The 18,489-nt window shown below is 42.1% G+C and overlaps 1 protein-coding gene across 4 annotated transcripts in view; it reads right to left on the reverse strand.

The window, feature by feature from the left end:
• atp8a1.L (ATPase, aminophospholipid transporter (APLT), class I, type 8A, member 1 L homeolog) overlaps positions 1–18,489 on the reverse strand; it is a 170,761-nt gene that overhangs the window by 45,643 nt on the left and 106,629 nt on the right. For all 4 annotated transcript variants that reach the window (XM_018229477.2, XM_018229485.2, XM_018229500.2 and 1 more), the window contains 4 exons: positions 17,023–17,092; positions 14,948–15,032; positions 12,937–13,076; positions 2,231–2,369 (listed from right to left, as the gene is read on the reverse strand). In XM_018229477.2, coding sequence (XP_018084966.1) covers positions 2,231–2,369; positions 12,937–13,076; positions 14,948–15,032; positions 17,023–17,092 — 434 coding nt within the window. The remainder of the gene's footprint in view (positions 1–2,230; positions 2,370–12,936; positions 13,077–14,947; positions 15,033–17,022; positions 17,093–18,489) is intronic.

Below are 18,489 nucleotides of genomic sequence, written 5' to 3' on the forward strand. Positions count from 1 at the left end.
CTGCATGTATTGCTGATCGTCCGATTTTCAGAGGGAGGCTGTCACCAGCTTTGTCGGACATAAATTTCGTACGATTGCTGTCAGGGGCAGAACATTGGCTGTTCTTTTACTACTTTATTTGAATAAATAGTGGCAGGTCGGGAGATGTGAAAGTCCGATCGTTCAAGGATTCGAACGATCGGATCTTTACATCTATGGCCAGCTTAAGTGTACAGCTGCAAAGCTTCCCAAGCTTCAATGTGTAACCTGGTTTCCAGTTTGCTTGCAGTCCCTTTCTATGAAGATTTATTTATATAACGTGCTGTTGTTCCTTTTTTATCTATGTTAGAATGAGAATGTTTTGCGCTGTATAAAATTTGATGGTGTTCCAGAAGTGCATAATGTTTGAAGTCCATCAAAATTGCAAAGTATATTTTTTTTCCTACAAGCATAACAAAATGACATAAAGCATTTGACGGCATCGTCAAATCATTTCTCAGGTTTCACAAGCCATATTTCTAGGCCAAACAAAAAACAAAGTAACAGTTGAAAGGGGGAAAAAAAAGCTCCCTTTCAAAGCTATACAAGGAGAAGGTTCAAGGTATTACATTACAAACAGGAGAACCTATCAATGTTTATTAGGGTTGTACACGTCAACAATACAGTTATATACATGTGTGTACTGCAGCATTGGAGGGGTTAATTTGTTTTATGCATCAAGACTTGCAGTGGAAGTATGCTGTATGGTTTTCATATACTCCAGCACACACTGTGATATGGATGCTGAACCTTTAGGCTGGTGCAGTATGCAGGGCTGGATTTACGTAGCGGGCACCCCTAGGCCCGCTGTCGTTCGTCACCCTGTCCCCTCCCTTTTATTCAGTCAAACTTTCATCATCCGGACAGGAGCAATGGGGACTGGCGCATGGGACATTTAAAAAAATTATTGCCTCCCCAGTGTTTTTGAACCAATGTGGATGTGGTTGGACAGCATGCCGCCCCCTAAAATCCTGCCGCCCTGGGCCCGGGCCTTGGTAGCCTTTCCACAAATCCAGGCCTGGCAGTATGTTCTGTTCATAAAATAAATTATTTCTAGCCATGTTTGTTTTAAGGGTTCAGTTCTCCTTTAATAAATTTTCTGTATTTCAACAAGATCTATATTGCTCATGCACTGCAATTCTGATGACTGGCACAAAGCCCTGTAAACCTACAGCAAAATCTGTAGAAGGGATAGAGAACAGTATCCTTGTTATGGTCCCATAACAAATGCATCTGGAATTAGTTATGCACCAGAAACTGTCACCTCTATGCACATAATAGACCCACTAGTGTCAGCCTGCTGTTATTATATTACTGAAGAGGTGGGAAAGTACATGGGTCACAGGCATATATATGCCTATACAAATACATTGCTGAACTTTTTCTTTTTTTTTTTCATAATTCCTGTAGAAATATGTTTTCACAATTTGATAACCTAAAATAAAGACGTGTGTGATTCATGCATAGTAAAAAAATAAATTGATATATGATATGCTGCTTCTGAAGAGGGAAGAAAGCAAAATGTTATTTTTTTTTTTCACAATTTGATAACCTAAAATAAAGACGTGTGTGATGCATGCATAGTAAAAAAATAAATTGATATATGATATGCTGCTTCTGAAGAGGGAAGAAAGCAAAATGTTATTTTTTTTTTTTCTAATTAACTTATTAAGTAGTGCAATAGGGATAGGCATTACATGCAAGAAAACACTTCTAAAATTAATAATGGTAAGATTATTCTTTTGTTAGTTTTTTCCCCCTGAATATTCAAGTTGAAAAACTGTTTCAAGTCTTAATGTTTTCATCTTCTTCAGAGAAAATTGTATGATCACAAAGCAACACTGCCACCTACTGGCTCATTTTCAGATAGATGTCAGGTATTAAAAAAAAAAAAAAAAAAAGTAAAACGTATACTGACTATCTGTGACGCAACGTTTTCTTATTCGTTTTTAACCATGTTTATCACTCATTAAGTAGCCCCATTTTTTTTGCAACCATCTACAAAAAAAAGAAAACCTTTTGGACTCATATTTCAGTGCAGAAAAAAAGGATTTTAGCACTTTATGGGGTTTGTATGTACAAATAACAGGAAATGTTGTGTATAAGGAACAATCCATGCTGGATTTGAGAGGGGCTTCAAATAGATCAATCATTGTAACCTTTATACAATAGTGGGCTAGATTGCAAAGTTGTTGGAAATAAATGACTATACCTATATTAATAGCAGTTTCCTGCTTATCTCCTGTTAGAATCCAGATCCTGATATCCGCCTTGATTAAAGTCTCTATTGTTTCTGGCACACTGTCTTGTAGCTTGTCCTCAATGGCCGTGGCTCCAAGTAAATGTAGATTCTAGGAAAGAGCAAATACGTGATAACGGATTTAAAAACATGCTCTATAAACTAGTATCTTACCCATATCTTGCCATTAACCGTCATTTATTTCACCTTATACAATTATTTGTCCCTAGTACTACATACAACAAAAGTAAAAGTATGCCTAGTTAGGCACTAAGCACTCTAGCTGCCTCTCCCTACTAGCCTTGGGATAATTCACTAGGTAACCTCACCCTAGTTCTGATAATACAGGTATCTAATTTGCTAGTTGTGCATTTTTCCCTTGAATGACTTATTTACCATTAGTATCTACCCAAAAATGTTTAGAATATGGCCTGACCTTGTGATGAGAGAAAACCTACTTAAACCTTTTTCTCACTACAGCACATTTAGTACATACCGTATTAGGATCTTTGGTCAATACATTAAGGGGTAGATTTATCAAGGATCGAATTGAAAATTTGAATTCGAAATTCGTTCAAGTTTTTTTAATGGTCAAAACTGTCAAATTCGACTAGGGAGTTATTCAAATGAGATTTTTTCAAAAAATTTTAACTAGATTTTTGAGATTTATCATACTCTGGCCCTTTAAGAACTCAAATTCGACTATTCGCCACCTAAAACCTGCAGAATTGCAGTTTAAGTCAATGGGAGACACCCAGGGATCAATTTGGAGTTGTTCGAAGCGAGTTTTTAAAATTTGAATCAAACCCGATACGAATTGATTCAAGTTTTCGGGTTGATCCTATTCACCAGAGTTTAAATCATTTGATTATATTTCGATTGGTCGAATTTCGAGTTCATGCGAGTTTTAAAAAAACTCACATGAATTTGAAATTCGAACCCTTGATAAATGTGCCTCATTAAAAGTATACAGTGTACAAGCCATGGAACAGTTATGGGACCTGTTATCCAGAATGCTCCGGACCTGGGGTTTTCCAGATAAGGGATCTTTCTGTAATTTGGATCGTCCTACCTTAAGTCTACTAGAAAATCATGTAAACATTAAATTAACCCTAAAGGCTGGTTTTGCTTCCAATAAGGATTAATTATATCTCAGTACTATTTTTTAATTACAGAGAAAAAGGAAATCATTTGGATCTTAAAGCGCACTAGAAAATAACTGAAAAATTAAATAAACCCAATAGGCTGGTTTTGCTTCCAATAAGGAGTAATTATATCTTAGTTTGGATCAAGTACATGTTACTTTTTTATTATTACACAGAGATATTGGAAATAATTTTTAAAAAACTGGAGTATTTGGATAAAATGGAGTCTATGGGAAAAGGTAATCTTATAATTTGGAGCTTTCTGGATAACAGGTTTCTGGATAATGGATCCCATACACGTACATTGAGCTATATAAGCTATAAAATACCTTGCAATGTATACATAGGCTCAACATTTGACAAGACTTTTTTTGTGCAATAAAAATCATGTAGAAGAGATTTTCATTATTTTTCCTGGCATTGACGACTCAGAATAAAGCCCTAAGGAAAAGCCCTTTTCCATTTGAGAAAGTGCTCTTAGCACCTTTCCTCCCGATGATATTGTTACACAGTGCAGGGTACTGAGTAAATGTTTAAAATAACACTCACTGTGCCATGGGATACAGAACTGGCTTCAGCATTACCTAAACCTTACATCAAACACGACATTAAGTCGGCCCTTAGTCAGTAAAGAAAAACACACACTAAACAGCACAAGGTTTATTTTCAATACCAGCTGCAGCCAAGAGATGGGCTGCGAGTTTGCTTGTCATTTGCAGGAGAATCTTTATAAAAAGCAAGTCATCCGGGACAGAAATAGCAGAAGATAGGGTGTAGGGGCAGCACTTCCACAAGGTGATCTTGTACAGGTATGGGATCCGTTATCTGGAAACCCCTTATCCAGAAAGCAATGAACTACAGAAAGGCTGTCTACCATAGACTCCATTCGATTCAAATAATCCACATTTTTAAAAATGATTTCCTTTTTCTGTGTAATAATAAAATAGTAGCTTGTACTTGATCCAAACTAAGATATAATTAATCCTTATTAGAGGCAAAACCAGCCTGGTCAGTCTATTTGGAGGCACATTTATCAAAGCTCGGATTTCGAATTCATGCGAGTTTTCAAAAATGACCCTAAACTCCCATAAATTCAAAATTCGACCAATAGAAATGTACTGAAAAAGTAGAATTTTTAAAACTCGGAGGGATTAAATCAACCCAAAACTCGAATCAAATTCAATTTGAATTTAAAAAACTCGGTTCAAGTTTTTTCTCTGAAAAAAACTTCAAATGAATCCCTGGAACGCTTCCATTGACTAAAACAGCAATTCGGCCGGTTTTAGGTGGTGAATAGTAGATTTTGAATTCTTAAAAGGGCCAAAGTATGATAAATCATGAAAATCTAATTCACACATGCACATTAGAGTGAAAAGCTGAACTTTTAACTACTGCGCATGTGTTTGCCCCGGGAAATTTGAAGACAGAAGTGGATCTCTCCATGGTGCTCAATGGTATAACCGCGGGCAAGAGAACTGAAAAGCAGCAAGTAGTGTTCTGGCCATAATGTTAGACAAAAGTTAGATATTGGGGAGCACCAACCATCAGTTATAGGAAAATGGTGTGCAGAGTCAGATAACTATTAAATCACAAAAAAGAGAAAAGAGAGAACTGACCCATATAACTGCACCATCCCATCCACAGCATCCAAGTTTCTAACGTGTAAAGTGATAATATAAAACGTAACTTTTAATGTCAAATTTTTAAAATTTATGTCCAGTGTTCACACTTAAAACTGAGCTAGCCATGGAGTACTGATTGACCTGGGCACAATAGGTTGGTGCTTTAGGTCAGTGCAAATTAGTTATGTGGTAGATACATACTACCGACCGCATACAGCAGCGATCCCCAACCTTTTTCCCCCGTGAGCAACATTCAGAAGCAAAAGGCATTGGAGAGCAACACAAGCATGAGAAATGTTCTTAGGGTGCTGTCAGGCCCGAAGGCGCAGTTGCAGTGTGGACCAAGGAGGAAGTGGTGGAAGCCAAGGTTCGAGGTACAAGGGGTTGAGCAAAAGAGTTGTCAGTACAAGCAAGGTCGGTGCAGGCGGCAATCAGACGTGGTCAAGAAACAGGCTGGAGTCAGTTCAGGCGGCAAGACAGACGTAATCAGAATTCAGGCAAGGAGTCGTAAACAGGAATCAATCAATGCAGATAACACCCAGAAACTTAACAGGAGTAAGACCTATAATCGGGCGCAGAGTGGAGCATCAGACGACCTAAAATAGGCAGAGTTTGGCGCCAAAACGTGAATCACGACGTCATGCGCCAATTGCGTGCTGACGCTGCACGTTTTTTTGACGCAAGCGTCAATACGCAGCGTCAAGTTTGACGCATTCGCGTCAACACTGCGCGCGGATCGACGCGCTGGCGTCCGTCGACCGCGTGGTCCCCTCTGGGCGCCGCCATTTTGGATTTGGTGGCCCTTCTGGACGTGGCGTCCGACATTGTCCCTTACAGTACCCCCTCCTCTACGGGGGGCCTCAGGACCACCACGATTGGGTTTAGAAGGGAATCTACTGTGAAATCTTTGAACCAGAAGAGAAGCATGAATGTCCGAATGCTTGACCCAGGAACACTCTTCAGGCCCGAACCCCTTCCATTTCACCAGATACTGGAGGGAACCTCTAGAAATTCGAGAATCCAAAACAGTCTCAACCTCAAATTCTTGGTACCCGTCGACGGATACAGGAGCAGGAAAGGGAGAAGAGTGACCCGCCACGGCTGGTTTCAGAAGAGACACATGAAAAACGTTTGGAATCTTCATCTCCGGAGGTAACTGAAGACGGACAGCCACAGGATTTACAAGTTCAATTATGGAGAAAGGGCCAATGAACTTAGGGCCTAATTTAGCAGACGGGACCTTGAGGTGAATGTTCTTAGACGAGAGCCAAACTTTATCACCGAGAGCATACTGAGGGGTTGGAGAACGCTTCTTATCGGCATGAAACTTCTGGCGGGAGGAACTCTTCTCCAAGTTCTTCTTAGTGGTTTGCCAAATGGCGGACATATGAGAAACTTGATCGTTAGCAGCCGGCACATCGGAGAGAAGAAAATCTTGAGAAAAGGCCAAAGGGTGAAGTCCATAGACACAAAAGAAAGGCGATTGGTCCGATGAAGCATGAAGAGAGTTATTGTGAGCAAATTCGGCCCAGGGAAGCAATTCAGCCCAATCATCTTGACACAATGAGACATGACATCTTAGAAATTGTTCAAGAGCTTGGTTAACCCGCTCAGAAGCTCCATTGGATTGAGGATGGTAGGCAGAAGAAAAATTAAGGGAAATATTGAGGGATTTGCAAAGAGACCTCCAGAACTTGGAAATAAACTGTGAACCTCTGTCAGACACAATCTCTAGAGGAAAACCATGCAGACGAAAAATGTGTAAAATAAACAGTTTAGACAGTTCCAATGCAGAGGGTAGTTTACGGAGCGGAATGAAGTGAGCCATCTTACTGAATCTGTCGATCACTACCCAGATGACTGTAAAACCTTGGGAGGAGGGAAGTTCCACGATGAAGTCCATGGCCAAGTGTGTCCAAGGGCGGGATGGAATGGGAAGAGGTAACAATAATCCCTTGGGAGAGGTATGACAAGATTTGGAGGCAGCACAAATGGAACAGGAAGCAACAAAGTCCTTAACATCCTTTCGTAAGGAGGGCCACCAGACCAGCCGAGACAGCAGATCAATCGTCTTCTTAACCCCGGGATGACCGGCCTGCTTGGAGCTGTGGGATTGAAGCAAAATAGTCTGACGAAGATCTGGGGGTACAAAGGCTACCCCAAAGGGAGTATTGGCAGGTGCTGAGACTTGAGCAGACAGAATTTGGGAAGCCATAGGAGGAAATAAGGCAGCGATAATTTTGGCGGATGGAACAATTGGTTCTTCATCTTCAAACGTGGAATTCACGGAAGAAAAACTTCTGGATAAAGCATCCGCCTTTTTGTTCCTGGAGCCAGGTCGGAAGGTGATGATAAAATTAAAGCGGGAAAAGAACAAGGACCACCGTGCCTGTCTGGGATTCAGCCGCTTAAGGGTTTGGATATATTCTAAGTTCTTATGATCCGTAAAAATAGTCACAGGAACAGTGGAACCTTCCAAAAGATGTCTCCATTCTTCCAGAGCCAATTTAACTGCCAGAAGTTCACGATTGCCAACATCATAATTCCGTTCAGGCGGGGAAAATTTCTTGGAGAAAAAGGCGCAAGGATGAAGCTTCCCATCATTGAGTTGCCTCTGGGAGAGAATTGCACCTGCCCCAACATCAGAGGCGTCAACTTCTATGAAAAATGGAAGAAGAGGATCAGGATGTCTTAGGACTGAGGCGGAAGAAAAGGATTCCTTCAGGGATTCAAAAGCTGCTTTGGCAGGAGCAGTCCAAATATCAGGCCTTCCCCCCTTGCGAATAAGGGCCAAGATAGGAGAAATTCTAGAAGAGAATCCTTTGATGAACTGCCTGTAGTAATTGGCAAAGCCAATAAATCTCTGGATGGCCTTAGTACTGGTAGGCAAAGGCCATTCTTGGATAGCAGAAACCTTGGCTGGATCCATTTCAAAACCTTCAGACGAAATAATGTAACCCAGGAAGGGAATCTTCGGGGTCTCAAAAGAACACTTTTCCAGCTTGGCGTAGAGGGAATTTTCTCTCAAACGTGAAAGGACTTCTCGGACATGACCTCTATGCTCGTCAAGATGCTTGGAAAAAATGAGGATGTCGTCAAGATAAACAACCACACACAGTCCCAAAAGATCTCTAAAAATATCATTGACGAACTCTTGGAAAACTGCAGGGGCGTTGCAAAGTCCGAACGGCATGACGAGATACTCGTAATGTCCATCCCGAGTATTAAATGCCGTCTTCCATTCGTCGCCCTTCCGAATTCGGATCAGATTGTATGCCCCTCTGAGATCCAGCTTGGTAAAGATACTAGCCCCTTTAAGTCGGTCAAAGAGTTCTGAAATAAGGGGTAAAGGGTAACGGTTCTTGGCTGTAATCTTGTTAAGGCCCCGGTAGTCAATACAAGGTCGTAGAGTGCCATCCTTCTTCTCAACGAAGAAAAACCCAGCTCCAGCAGGCGATGAAGAAGGACGAATGAAGCCACGCTGGAGATTTTCTTGTATATATTCTCTCATGGCCTTAGTCTCGGACGGAGACAGCGGATAAGTCCGGCCACGAGGGGGCATGGTGCCAGGAAGGAGATCAATGGGGCAATCATAGGGACGGTGGGAAGGAAGGGTTTCTGCGGATTTTTTACAAAAAACATCACAAAAGTCCAGATATGCCTGGGGAAGAGAAGGAAAATTTATTGAAGAGCAGGACAACTTCATAACAGCATTGGAAGGTAAACAACTCTGTTGGCAAGACAAACTCCACTGAGAAATCTGGCCTTCCGACCAGTCGATGACAGGATTATGGAGTTGAAGCCAGGGTAGTCCCAAAACAACAGGTGTGGAGGGGCAATTAATAATAAGAAAAGAAAGTCTCTCCACATGCAGTGCCCCCACTGTAACGGAAAGTTCTGTAGTGGCATGTGAGATATAGGCATTGGACAGAGGTCTGTCGTCGATGGCCAATACTCGAAGAGGTGTAGGCAATGACTTCAAAGGAATCTTGTGCAGAATGGCAAATGACTGGTCCAGGAAGTTCCCAGCAGCCCCAGAATCCAGAAATGCTTGCGAAGAAATCTGCTTAGTGTTTACTTGAAGCTGTACAGGAAGCAAAAGACGTTGAGGGGTCTGTTCAGGATAAGAAACAATTACACCCCAGTGTGTCTCCCCACACTTACCAAGGCGAGAAAGATTCTCTTGCTTCACCGGGCAGTTAAAGGCGAAGTGTGCCTTGCCTCCACAATATAGGCATAGGCCGGCAGAGCGTCTGCGGAGCTTCTCTTCCTCGGTCAGGCGTGCCCCCCCGATCTGCATGGGTTCAACAGGGGGCGAAGCGGAAGAAGAGGTAGTAGGAATGATGGGCTTCTGAAAATGTGGGGCTAGGAGAGGCTGGAATCTCTTGCTCTTATCTCTATCGGACAGATGCTCCCGCATTCGAGTGTCCACCTTGGTGGCCAAGGTAATGAGATCTTCCAAATTGTCAGGAATATCACGGGACACTAAATCGTCCTTCAGACGAGTGGAAAGTCCTTGGTAAAAGACCGCATGGTATGCATCGTTATTCCAAGTGGTCTCGGCCGCTAGAGTACGAAAGTCAATGGCATAATCACTGACTGGGCGGTTGCCTTGACGGATCTGCAAGAGACGAGAGGCGGCAGTAGTGACCCGCCCAGGAGCGTCAAAGACTTTGCGGAAGGAATGCAGGAAGAGGTCTATATCGTAAGTGAGCGGTGAATTCTTTTCCCATAAGGGAGATGCCCACTCCAGAGCTTTTCCTTGCAGGCGGGTAATAACGTACCCCACTTTTGCCCTCTCGGATGGATACTGAGTAGGCTGGAGCTCGAACTGGATCTGGCACTGGTTTACAAATCCTCGGCATGCCTGCGGATCACCATGGTAGAGAGGAGGAGCCGGCACCTTGGGTCCAGTACCCTGAGCAGGAGCAGCAACGACCACAGGAGAGGAAGCAGCAGAGGGATTCACAGACAGTTTGTCCAAGATTGCCTCCAGGGCTTGCCCAAAATGGACCTGTTGACTCTCGTAAGACTCCATACGGGAAGCTAACCCACGGAAAGCTCTTCCGAAATCCGGAGGAGGAGTCACTTCCTCAGTGGGGTCCATGGCCCGATTATACTGTCAGGCCCGAAGGCGCAGTTGCAGTGTGGACCAAGGAGGAGGTGGTGGAAGCCAAGGTTCGAGGTACAAGGGGTTGAGCAAAAGAGTTGTCAGTACAAGCAAGGTCGGTGCAGGCGGCAATCAGACGTGGTCAAGAAACAGGCTGGAGTCAGTTCAGGCGGCAAGACAGACGTAATCAGAATTCAGGCAAGGAGTCGTAAACAGGAATCAATCAATGCAGATAACACCCAGGAACTTAACAGGAGTAAGACCTATAATCGGGCGCAGAGTGGAGCATCAGACGACCTAAAATAGGCAGAGTTTGGCGCCAAAACGTGAATCACGACGTCATGCGCCATGCGCCAATTGCGTGCTGACGCTGCACGTTTTTTGACGCAAGCGTCAATACGCAGCGTCAAGTTTGACGCATTCGCGTCAACACTGCGCGCGGATCGACGCGCTGGCGTCCGTCGACCGCGTGGTCCCCTCTGGGCGCCGCCATTTTGGATTTGGTGGCCCTTCTGGACGTGGCGTCCGACATTGTCCCTTACAGGTGCCAAATAAGTGCTGTGATTGGCTATTTGGTAGCCCCTGTGTGGATTGTCAACCTACATTGAGGCTCTGTTTGAAAGTGCACCTGGTTTTTATACAACCAGAACTTGCCTCCAACCCTGCAATTCAAAAATAAGCTCCTGCTCTGAGGCCACTGGGAGCAACATCCAAGGGGTTGGAGAGCAACATGTTGCTCACGAGCTACTGGTTGGGGATCACTGGCATACAGCATATAATACAAAGTGTCCCAGTACTGGGCACAAAACACAACTTTACGTTTTATTTATCACTTTACACGTTAGAAACTTGGATGCTGTGGATGGGATGGTGCAGTAATATGGGTCAGTTCTCTCTTTTCTCTTTTTTGTGATTTATTATGTTAGACATCGAGTCACTCCAGCCTTTATACATTACATTTTTGGCTAACTAACTTTTAGAAAAATGTTTTATTTTGCACAGCCTACCTATTTACCCAGTTATTTTTAGACTGAACAATTCCTTTAAAATCAAGATTATGATTAATCTCTTTTGTGATTTTTCATAAATATACAAAAAAGAATGTTTAATATGTCCCATGGGTCAGATTCGCTTAAATTTTAATTTCTAGAAGGCGACAGCTTTAAAGCTGAAGTTTGCCATTATTTCTACTGTGTTAAAATAGACTCTTCTTCTAGCATGCTTGTACTGGTTTTATGGCATGGAGATAATGCAGGGATAATCCTTGAGTCAGGCAACACCATCTTGCCTCTGTTTGTATTGGCCAGAAAGCAATGGACTTGAATCAAAAGCCAGAAATAAAGAGCACAAAGGCAAAAACTCCAGCAGAGCTCTGCACTCAAGAGAAGTTTTGTAAAGGATTTTCCTTTTGATCAGGTGCTGCGTGTGAATAATACAACAGGAGATATAGCAATGACTTCATTTCATACATTTGCAGAATCTGGTATTAGCTACTGCTCGCTTTTGAAACTGAAATACTGTACAAGGCAGAGTCGGAGTGAGAATGAAGCCTGTGCTATAATAATGATTCCAAGCCTGCCAGAAATACATGTGCAGGGCACCTGTTAAATCAAAGCTCTATTAGGTGTAAAGATGGAAGTACATCACTGCCACCAATGGAGACTGGAATAACACGCACATCCTTCAGCAAACACTCTGCACATCACAGGGAGAAAACACCTGCACCAGTCATACCAAAGCTACATACAAAGAAACCAAGCTAAACTTGGTGGAAATGTTTGTAAATGCCATGTCAGTGCACTGGAGAAGTACTCAGGCCCTGTCTGAATGTGCTAATGTACAGTAGCAGTGTTGTAATTATGCAATATATTTGTCCAGAGTTTGTTGTGAACTACAAGTCACTGCTTCAAAAGATCTTCTACAGCCAGTAGACAAACATATGGAATAAAACTGATGGCTCTCCTTAAATTCAAGCCCTGACACATAGCAGATTCTGATCTGGGTCTCACCCTGCTACACAGAGGTTCTTCTTTTTCAGTTATTCCTAGGTGACCTTCTCAAGCACCACACACCTTTCCCTCCTCTACATGTATCTCTATGAATCTTTCCCTACTGATATATTACAAATATCACATTAAAAGACATATAACCACCCCCACAAAAATGTTATCAGTGAACAGCCTCTTTGAAATCCTTAGATAACTGCCACTAGGGTTGTTAAAAAGTTAATAGTAAGCCTGCAGCATCCCCTTAATCACCGAGAAATCCTTCTCCTCCTCTAACCCTCTCTCTCAGGAATTCACTTTGGCTGTTGGCCAATGAGCATGCTCAGTTCTTCTCAGCTCAGATTACTAAACACACCCTCCAGTCTAACAGCCAATGAAGATATAGCATTGCTGGTTCCAATAGAAACTCTAGCTGCCTGATTCTATTTTTTTCTCCTAACCACCTCCCCTGATTTCAGCTTAACCATTACAGTGCTCAACCCCAACAGAACTTTTTTTTATCAAAGTATGTTGTGCCTGTGTAACCCTGCATTCCGCATTGTATGACCTTTACATGTCATGTTTGCACATGTCAATGTTACTGATGATGTGTCAGAGGGAAAATGAAAGCTATTTGTTTTAGGAAAATGTGATGGCGCTGGCAAATGGAGGGGGTATATGCAGTACAAATGATGTGGCTTGGGTGGGGAAGATATGCTCAACTTATATACATGGTAGGAAAATGTAGGCTTTACATGTTCTTCAAGACCTACACACACACACAAACAGGCTGAGATGGCAGCAAGGGATTCCTTACTTTTTCTATGAGTTCATAGCATTCCTCAAGTTTCAGTGCTCTGTTCTGCACAGAAGTGGAAGCTCTATGATAAATATCCAGCCATTCTTCATAAGCACTGTCTGGGATACTAGTAACAGCAAAGCACAAGGTCCGTAAACCTAAATGGAAATACAAAATCATAGGTATAAATATGGTTTATAGTTGCAGGATTGCGAGTATGCGTGACTTTACTTTACTGGTTTAACTAAAACGTCAAGCATTCCACCAACAGCCATGACAAGGGTATGCTTGAAGCTGAACTTTAACAAGGAAGGTTGGACCTGGTTGTGGCATGTCTGCACAGTAAGCATTAATCACACAGAGCTTTATAAGTAACACTATTATACACATACACCAGTAATGGGCGTCTGCCAGCCCTCTAGATGTTAAACTGTATCTTCCTGCATCCCAGTCATTGGGATTCTAGGAGCTGCAGATCAACAACACTTGCTGCACTCTTGGTTGGCCTTACCTGATAGACGGAAGATTTCCTCTGCGCACATAAATATTTATTCACACTGCTTAATTATTATTTACTGTACATACCTTTTAAAGCACCACATACAATAGTGCTGAATATAAACATGATACGGTATATACATCTATAGCGTGATTTGTACTGACATCTGTTGGCTGGTTTTCAGTACTGCAGTTTTCTGCCATGCACCAATTTTACAATGATGACAAAGTCAAGACTATTAGTTACTGAGTGCTTTATAATATCAATTTAAAAAGGAGAGTAACAACAAACTTTGATCATGCCTTGAGAAGTGTGGACTAATAATAATTTTATAATTATATTTAAGTATGGTAGCGCACTCCTGGGATTTAAATGTTATTAAAGTCATTATTCCAGAGCCATTATCTAGAGGGGAGCCAAAAATGGAATAAAGACTTTAATAACATTTAAATCCCAGGAGTGCGCTACTATACTTAAATATAATTATATAATTATTATTAGTCCACACTTCTCAAGGCATGATCAAAGTTTGTTGTGCATACAGTCCCAGGAGCAGCACCCGGGTAGATGAACTACGAGTTAACATTGTGAGTGCCGATCTGCTTGGTTGATTTTATATCTCTCTCTCTCTATATCTATATCTATATCTATATATATATATATATAATAAAACAACAAAAAGTCCTCACTCATAGTATGTATCGCTCAATTATGTATCACATACTTGTGATACAAAAATGGTGTAGATTAGTTTCGGCTCTTAAACGCGAGCCATCAGGATGGCGCGTTTAAGAGCCGAAACGTTTAATACATATACACTTTTTTGTATCACAAGACCTAGGAGTGCGGACTTTTTGCGGTTTTGTTATTATGACTTTATGTTCCAGCACCTAACATTTATCAGTGTTCTTGAAAGCGCACACGGCTGCCCCCAGAGCCCTCCGAATTATTTACCAGTCTTGATTATTTATGTACTTTTCCCAGCATGGTCTCATGAGTCGTGCCAAGCTTAGGTGGCTGGGACAAAAAAAAAACAATAAGCTGGGGTATGATTTATATATATATGTTCATTAAGTCTTTGCACAGCGTCTCAATCATTACATGAGATAGCACTGGAAGAAGCTGCATAGATTACTGACATTGCTAGTGGGGCTAAATATTGTGTTATGACTGGAGAAATAAGGGAAGGGAAGATTGAGAATGTGAAATTAGCACTGGGGAGTCACACTGAAACATTCCTGTTAACTTTAATGAAAGTGAAATTATCTCCCAGTAGGGTTTTAAAGCAACTTCACACATTCCTGCTCAAACCTGGAATTTGTCAGTATCACTTTAAAAAAAACAAAATAAAAACATAATTACATTAAATATTCAAACGGAGCGATTTTTGCTGAACGAAACCTTTCAGCTGTAGGTGTTTTGAAATACCGGGAGTTGTAAAACTAAGAGAGAAACTGGAATTATCTATGTACTTTAAGGCTGATCTGTCAGTAAGTGCATAAAAACAATCAAAAGCCATTTCAAACTCACCTTCGGTTGCAAACTGTTCCAAATGTTTTAATGTTATTTCTTTGTACTTTGACGTTTCAGCCAGACGGTCATAAATGACTGTATCCTAGATCAGAAGAATTGATGATAATCCAGGGAGCACGTTTTATTACACCGAGATACATTTCCCAATTGAGAAGAGACAGTAAAGCTTAAATACAAATAGCTGTTAGCTCAAAGTATGTAAATATTGTGACAAGGAATAATCAAAGCACAAGCAAACCATGGTGGTGCAGTGGTAAACATTGCTGTCAAGACAGTTCACCAGAAATAAAGACTTTTTCCAATTACTTTTCATTTTCTATGTATGACCGTTTTTCTAAATACTGAAATGTAAAATTTATTTTTCACCTTATGCCTTTCTAAAGCAGCTCTGGGAGGGGGGTCCCCGAATTGATACATTACTTATCCTTACATTTAAGCTATACATTTAAATCTTTGGCTTTGGGTTTTATTAAAGGCAGCTGTTGGAATTGATACAAAAGTTGCTAATATTCCAGAGATGCTGCTGAGAAATGTATCAACTAAATGTTGCAAAATTGTACAACTGAGTTGCCAGACTGAAACACCAGAGACAGGAACTTTAAAGGAGAACTAAAGCTTGAAAATGAATGTGGCTAAAAATGCCGTATTTTATATTCTGAACTTATTGCACCAGCCTAAAGTTTCAGCTTGTCAATAGCAGCAATGATCCAGGACTTCAAACTTGTCACAGGGGGTCACCATCTTGGAAAGTTTCTGTGACATTCACATGCTCAGTGGGCTCTGAGCAGCTGTTGAGAGGCTAAGCTTAGGGGTCGTCACAATTCCACTATCACCCCCTCTCCACAGGCCCGGTGCCTTGGGGTTATCCTAGATTCTGCCCTGTCATTCACTCCTCATATCGTCACTTATAAAATCATGTCACTTCCACCTAAGGAAGGTATCCAAAATACGATCATTTATCACCAAAGATGCAGCCAAAATGCTTATTCACTCTCTTGTCAGATCACGTCTAGACTACTGTAAAGGTGACCATACATAGAGAGATCCGCTCGTTTGGCAATGTCGCCAAACGAGCGGATCTCTCCCCGATATGCCCACCATTGAGGTGGGCAATATCTGGCTGATCCAATTGTGGGCCCTAGGGCCTAACGATCGCATCCTAAAGATGGCTAACGGGCAGTCAGATCGCAGGACCGCATCAACGAACAGATCCAGCTGCAATCCGACTGGATTTTTAGTCCTGTCCGATTGTCATTTGGCTGACTTTCGGCCAGATATCGATCGGGGAAGCCCGTAGGGGGGCCATACATGGGCCAATAAACTGCCGACTTGGTCTGTCAGCAGCTTTTATCGGCCCGTGTATGGCCACCTCAACTCTCTTTTAATTGGCCTTCCCCTCAAGAGACTGTCACCTCTCCAGTCCATAATGAACACTGCCGCGAGGCTTATACACCTCAGCAACCGCTCCTCCTCTGCCCCGCCATTCTGTCTATTCCTGCACTGGCTTCCGCTACCTTTCAGAATCAAATTCAAATTAATGACCCTGACATTCAAAGCACTTCATAACTCTGCCCAGCCCTATTTCTAGTGAACTATCTGAAAACATCCAGTGAACAGCCCCTTTAAAGCAGAAGGAAAGTCATCCTGCACTTGCAGGTGCCAAATGTTAGGCACCACAAAGTGTTGTATTTACTTTCAACACTTACACTTTACAATCACTTGGGGGTGCCTAACATTTGGCACCCCCAAGTGCAGGATTACTTTCCTTCTCCTTTAATTACCCACTGATAAAACTAATCTGCACTCCTGCATTATGATACTATCAGAATTACCCATTTGACCCAGTGCTCAGGTGGCCAAATCGAACAGAGATTGGCTGATTTGGCAACCTAGCCACAAGTACAGCCAGCTGAAGTTGTTTTTTTGACACTACCAATTCAGGTTACATTAATTAGATTGCATTCCTTGAGGCTTTTTACTGGCTAAAATGATAGATAGGATGGCAAATGTATTAAAGATCAAATTGAGGAATTGAGAGTACTGCAGAATATAACAATACATAAATTACTTACAGCCCCTTTGCAGTACAGCCGCAGTTTTCCTGCTGAATTTCGAACAATGACAGACATTCGCTTCCGATTACTGTACACAAGAAAAAAAAGTCTTATTTCTCTCTCAAAAACAAATTCAACATTTGTTTTGTGCCTACACATTTGTTTTGTGCCTACACAGTAAAGGAAAGGATGTGGGGTTTAAAAACTCTGTTGTTCAGTAAATAATGGAAGACACGTGCAATGCAGAGGGCTGGTATACAGAACAATACTAAGAAAATGTACATTAAGGTCCCTTAAAACATTCGGTCATGATTTTTATGATGCAGTTCTTATTTCTAAATTACACTGTTTACACTGCAAATAATTCACTCTACAATATAACATTTCATTCCTGAACCAGCAAGTGTATTTTTTTTTTAGTTGTAATATTGGTGTGTAGGCGCCATCTCAGGTCATTTTGCCTGGTCATGTGCTTTCAGAAAGCCAGCACTTTAGGATAGAACTGCTTTCTGGCAGGCTGTTGTTTCTCCTACTCAATATAAATGAATGTGTTGCAGTGGGACCTGGATTTTACTATTGGGTGCTGTTCATAGATCTACAAGTGATCTTTTATCCAGGGGCGATCCTGGCCCCTCCGCCGCATGAGGCAGCAGCAGTTGCCGTCACCCCTCCCCCGTGCACTTACCTTTTTGCGCTTGAGGGGATCCACGAGGGCGGCAGAGAGGGCCAGTACACTAGCGCAGAAAGCCTAACTGTGCTCTCTGTGCTAGAAGAGCCGGAAATTTGGCTCTTAAAGTACCAGGAGCAGCATTTTTGCTGCCCCTGGTACCTAGTGGGGCGCTGCCGCCTGAGGTGACCGCCTCAACTCGCTTCATTAGCGAAGTGCCCCTGCTTTTATCTTGTGTTAGGGAGCGGTTATCTGGTTACCTTCCCATTGTTCTGTTGTTAGGCTGCTGGGGGGGGGGGGAGGGAGGGGGTGATATCACTCCAACTTGCAGTACAGCAGTAAAGAGTGATTGAAGTTTATCAGAGCACAAGTCAAATGACTGGGGCAGCTGGGAAACTGACAATATGTATAGCCCCATGTCAGATTTAAAAATTAAAATTATTTGCTCTTTTGAGAAATGGTTTCAGAGCAGAATTCTGCTGGAGCAGCACTATTAAATGTGTTTCAAAAAAAATGTTTTTTTTCCCATGACAGTATCCCAGTAGCTTGACAGTGGATCATCTAAACTCTAAAAGCTAGTTATTTTTCAAGATATAAGGGAATAGGGACATAATGAGCCCCCAGCAAAAAAAAATCTAGTGAGGGGCGAGGCATGCAAAGAAACCTAATTCACCCCCCCCTCCACGTGCGCATGTGTGTTTCTGCCTGCTGCAAATAGATCGCAGCGGGCGTGCAAAAGTTTTCCGGTAGATGGCTATAGAGTAGGCTGACCCCCATGGTCTGGCTCCCCCCATGACTGCGGGGTCTGCTTCCATTAT

Source organism: Xenopus laevis, chromosome 1L, assembly GCF_017654675.1.
Source record: "Xenopus laevis strain J_2021 chromosome 1L, Xenopus_laevis_v10.1, whole genome shotgun sequence".
NCBI classification, from domain to species: Eukaryota; Metazoa; Chordata; class Amphibia; order Anura; family Pipidae; genus Xenopus; species Xenopus laevis.